The 5,445-nt window shown below is 45.0% G+C and overlaps 1 protein-coding gene across 1 annotated transcript in view; it reads right to left on the bottom strand.

Annotated features, from left to right (window-relative positions):
- Plau (plasminogen activator, urokinase) overlaps window positions 1-893 on the bottom strand; it is a 6,910-nt gene extending 6,017 nt beyond the window's left edge. The window contains exons 1-2 of the mRNA XM_028758544.1: window positions 796-893; window positions 398-484 (exon numbers count right to left, since the gene is read on the bottom strand). Coding sequence (XP_028614377.1) covers window positions 398-454 — 57 coding nt within the window. The 5' untranslated portion in view covers window positions 455-484; window positions 796-893. The remainder of the gene's footprint in view (window positions 1-397; window positions 485-795) is intronic.
- Window positions 894-5,445: the final 4,552 nt, after the last annotated feature.

Genomic DNA, 5,445 nt, shown 5'->3' with positions numbered 1-5,445 from the left:
CTCTCTCTCTCTCTCTCTCTCTCTCTCTCTCTCTCTCTCTCTCTCTCATTCTCCCACCCTATCCCTGTTTGTCTCTCCCCTTATTACTAGCCAGTTCTCCAAATGAAGGTCATGGGTTTCCAGAACCCAGACATGGACTGACTCAAGCAAACTTCACACAAACCAAGTACCCCTGGGCTAAGGCACTCCCCGTGGCTTTTTCCTCCCTTGCCAGATAGTGCAAACCTCTTGGGTGTCCAGGCCCTCCCTCCGCTGACACATTGTCCTATTTCCTGGGAAAGCCTGGACCTGCCTTTGATGCCCAAGCTCCCCGTGCAGCCCCTCTTTTTCCCCTGATGCTGCTTAAGAGGTCCTGCAAGCCACATCCTGATGCTGCCAAAGCAGCGAGACCACTCACTTCAGAGTTTTTCACCACTAAGGCGCAGAGAAACAGGCTCGCCAACCAGACTTTCATGGTAGTGCCGCTGGGCTCTAGACAGCAGTTCTGCAAAGGAAGGAAAAGTCAGGGCAAGAAGCGGAGCAGCTGAAAGTGGCAGAGTTACTACAGGTCAATGGAAGACACTCCAGGTCCCCTGCGGGGCAGGCCAACAGTGACCAAGCTCCCCAGCCGGTCAGTCTCTCCCCTCTCGGGCTCTGAACCCGCACAACAGCATGGAACTTCTCTGTAGAGGGACACAAAGGGCTGGAGTGGTGACCTTGTCCACAGTTCGGCCAGCCAAGGCAGGGGGAAGGGAGACATGTGGGAGCCCTGGCTGCCTCATCCCGCCAGGCTTGCTTCAGACCAACAGCACTCACCGGTGACTGCAGCGGAAGGGCGCCGACGGACACGCAGGGACTGGATGGATGACAGACAGTGCTCTGGGGCTCCAGTCTCTACTCTGCGCTGCTCACCCTTTATTAGGGCCCGCCCGAGCCCTGGCCCCGCCCAGGTTTGCTGGAGGGCGGCTCTCTCTCTCTCTTCTTTTCCTTTTCCTGTATCCCACCGCAAATGGACCGCACTTGCTTCCCAACTTTGACGAAGTCACGGGATTTCCAGCCGAGCAAACTAACGCAGTCTGGACTGAGGGATCTGGCAGCTCGTACATTTTTCCCTTCTTTCGCCTAGTGCGGCCTCGGCCCCGGTGTAGCGTGATGATGACGCTCCAACCTTTGGCTCTCTGATCGCAAGCCTCTCTTCCTTGTGGTTTAATCAGTTCTTCTCCAACCTGTCCACCTTTGACCCTCCCCCCCACACACACACACACCTGCCTACGACACAGATTCAGATGTCTGATAGAGGGGTATAATTCGCAGTTCCTATAGGACAAAAAATACCTACTAACAAAGATTCCCACATATCAAATGCTGAGTCCCCAAATGTCATGAGCACAACCAGTGAATCAGAAGATAAGAAGAGTGAAGTTTGTAGTAAGGGAGTGTAATAGTGTCGTCAGTGGGTGAAAGGCAAGGTCAGATTCTATTCAGATTTGCTGCATGGTTTAAGGCCGGTCTTTGAAAAATGGTTTTAAGAATTATGGCGCCGGGCAGTGGTGGCGCACGCCTTTAATCCCAGCACTTGGGAGGCAGAAGCAGGCGGATTTCTGAGTTCGAGGCCAGCCTGGTCTACAGAGTGAGTTCCAGGACAGCCAGGACTACACAGAGAAACCCTGTCTCGAAAAAACAAAACAAAACAAAAACAAAAAAACAAACAAAAAACAAAAAAAACAAAAACAAAAAACAAAAAAAAAAAACAAAAAACAAACAAAAAAAAAGAATTATGGCAAGGGCCAGATATAATGGCACATGCCTTTAATTCAAACACTAGGGAGGAAGAGGTGGGTGGATCTCTGTGAGTTCAAGTCCAGCCTAATTTACATAGTGAAATCCTCAAAAATAATTATGACTAAAAAAATAAAATAAAAGTTACTATATGATAGGATTGTGGAAACAAAGTCTTGGGACACCAGCTACCGTTGGCTAGTTGAAGTGTTAATGGGCCTTTTGAAAAAGGCCTATAATGAACAATCCATTTATTTGACTGGGAAAGAATACAACCAATCCAGAGAAGCACCCTCAGATCATAGAACAGGGCTGAGTGCATATCTCAGTAGTATTATGGCTGCACACAAACACAAATAAGCCATCAAGAGGAGGAGTCTTTTTTTTTAAGGTTTATTTTATTTATGTCCTCTCTTCAGACACACCAGGAGAGGGTATCGGATCCCATTGTGGATGGTTGTGAGCCACCATGTGGTTGCTGGTAATTGAACTCAGGACCTCTGAAAGAGCAGTCAGTGCTCTTATTAATGTGAACAGTAAATTGTAACAGGATAGGAAAAAAAAAAGACAAGGGAATAGTCAAACCTCGTTAATGTGGGCTATCAACGTGGAACAGTGGGAGTGTGTTGTGTGCTCTCCCCTTGTAGTAGAGGGGCTGTGAAGACAAGATAAAAGGAATGTTTATTTCTCACTGAATGCTGTTTCACACTGTTTTAAAGACTTTAAACATGTCTCCATATTAACCATTCTAAAAAAATAATTACACATTTTATTTTTGGTTGTGAGTCTAGCCTTTAACAGCTGAGTATCTCTCCTGCTGCCAATTCCACACTGTAAGTGCATTTGTATTCAGCATTTTACATCATCACAGGACGCTATTATGTTAAGATAAAAACAATTATTTATCTAATAAATAGGCTTACATAAAGACAGGTCATGTGTAAATGAGTCCTGCACATCGTGAGGACAACACACTCTCATGAGCACACATGCACACATGCACACATGCACACATGCACACATGTACACAACCCTAAGGCATGATGGGAAGTGCACAGGAAGGATTCTAAGGTTCAGTCACCTTCACATGTGCCCTATAGACAAGGACTAGTGGTCATTTTGATACTTCTTCCATAGAAGAGGTACCTGAGTCCTAATAATTCATTAGTGGATTTGCTTTATTTCCGTAAGCCTACGCCTATAACATTTTACTGCCAACCTGGACCTTGGAAAAGAATGCCAGGAGGTAGGAAGGAGGAGGCTGCTTGACTTTACCCCAGCCAGAGGCCCAGAATGCCAACCTCTGGATAGGGAAAGTACACATTCACTACCCAGCTCTGGGTAGGCAGATGACCATCATTCTTCAGAATTCGTTTTCCTGCGCAGCTGAGCTGCCAGCAACCCATAGGACCACTGAGTCAGAGATTCCACAGATCTCAGAGGCAACTTGCTACTTCCTTTAGAAGACTGTGGCCAGTTATATTTAGGTTTAAGAAGCCACTAATTGTAAGCAAACGTGATCAAAATGTAAACAGAGATGTTACAGCCTGAAGATTTACCCCGAAACTCCAGTTTAGTTATTAGGAAATCCCCAGCAAGCTGTCGTGATTCACATGGCTCCCCCAACAGCTCTCATGACTCCGAATTACTTGGCTGGAGGCTGTCATGCTGATTCTTTGAGAGCTGGATGACCTCATTTCCTCCTGGACAGAGACCGCTATGCAGTGTGATAGCCCTCTTCCTCCGTCTGTCACTTCCTTCACCTGGGTGAACAGTCCTTGTGCCTCCAACTCCTCACAGAACTGCCTTTCTCCTGGCTAGTCTTTAGACTCTCTGAAATCTCTATTTTTGGTGCAATCTGTGTTAGACTTTCAACTCTTTGAGGGCAAAGAACAGGTCTTAGATATCCGCCCCTCCCTCATCATTTGCTACATGTCTTAAGCACAGAGGAGCTTTATTGTGTGTGAATCAGTGAGTGCAGAACAGAGAACAGGAACAGAGAACTTTGAGGCTCTCTCTCTCTCTTTCTCTCTCTCTCTCTCTCCCTCTCTCTCTCTCTCTGTGTGTGTGTGTGTGTGTGTGTGTTTGTGTGTGTGTGTGTTTTATACACATTAGTGACTAACTCCAAGTTACCAATAATGAATCGGTGTTGCATTAAGGAAAGATATAAATATAAAAGACATAAAGATGTAAAAGCACTCCCCCTTGAAGTCTTCTAACCACGAGCGAGTCTAAATTTGAATTCTCTTACTATGATCACTAAGTCGTACGACTGTCTGTTGTTGCATGAATCTGCATTTGTGCCTTCCTGAAGGCTGTCTTGTGAATTTGTTTGTCCCTGTGTCTATCCCTGTGTCTGTCTGTCTGTTGTATGAGCTGCATGTATGATGCTGTCTGTCCTGTTTTATCTATGTGTGTTGTATATGTCTCTATATGTGAGTGGTGTTTGCATGTCCCTAACAATGGGCGTTGCTATGATCAGCACAGAAAGCACCACATGGGGAAGAAATGGATACTTTACAAAATCTTTAATGGAGTTCTATCTACAAGGAATTAAGTCACTGGTTCCAACTGATCCCAACTACCAGATAACAAGTGTTATTGCATATCAATCAATATCCATAAATAGTTTCTCTCAACCTTTATGGTAGATTTTAGGAAGTTACATTTAACTTCTATTTGCTGCTTTCAACAAATGACTGCTATGCATTATCTGGGTTAGGGCATGGAAGAGTGCATAGCCAAGACCAAGCTCCGCATTAGCTTAGGTTGTAAAAGGTGATTATGTGGAAAATCCAAGGCAAGTAAGTTTGTTCTCTCTCTCTCTCTCTCTCTCTCTCTCTCTCTCTCTCTCTCTCTCTCTCTCTCCCTCAGTAGTACAAGCTTATATCTTTTTTGTCTGGTATTTCTATTTTGTGCTTAAATACATTTCTAGATACATCTTCAGTTTGTCTTCCAGTTCAGAGCTGCCCTATGATGTACACTGGAATTATATTCTCATTCTGCAGCATGTAAGGAAAACATGGCGAAACAATGACACATGGTTGATGCGTGCTGATGGCAGCACTTGCATCCAGGTACTCTCTCCTGTGTCTTTCTCCTGTGCTCTGGGTTGAACAGTCTCCAAAAAGTGGCAGAATGCTCCAAAGAGAGAGGCCAGGTAATTAAGATGTTCGGGTAGGTGGTATAAAATATTCCAGCCTGTGTTTGCCACAAGCCTTTCTATCTATTCTGGAGACCTCCTTCCAGAAACACTTTTTTTTTAGGATGCCCATGCTACATGCTATGCATATTACTTGCTTGCCTGAATTCCAGGAACTTCCTTTGTGGTCTAAACTGCCTGAAGTTTCTATTGTGAGAAATAAGGAAGCAAATGCATATGATTTCATTATTTTCTTGACTCTAAGTGGGAAGTCACCAACACTGGCTTTTGTATCTCAGGACCGAGACCTCCTGAATCAGATGTGGCAACGTGGACTAATGAGGGCTCTTTTGTAGGCTCTATTTATAGAAGAGCAGGGGATGCAGGACTACGGATACACTGAGCAGTGTTAAACCTAGCCTGCCTTCCTTATCCAGGGACAGAAGTCCTGAAAGCTTTTGTTTGGGTTTAGGTTTTTTGTTTGTTTATTTTTTATTTTTTTTGTTTGTCCATCTGGCTGGCTGGCTGGCTAACTGTTTTGTTTG

Source organism: Grammomys surdaster, unplaced genomic scaffold (genome assembly GCF_004785775.1).
Source record: "Grammomys surdaster isolate TR1022 unplaced genomic scaffold, NIH_TR_1.0 126198, whole genome shotgun sequence".
Taxonomy (NCBI): Eukaryota; Metazoa; Chordata; class Mammalia; order Rodentia; family Muridae; genus Grammomys; species Grammomys surdaster.
This window is presented reverse-complemented; position numbering and strand designations above follow the sequence as displayed.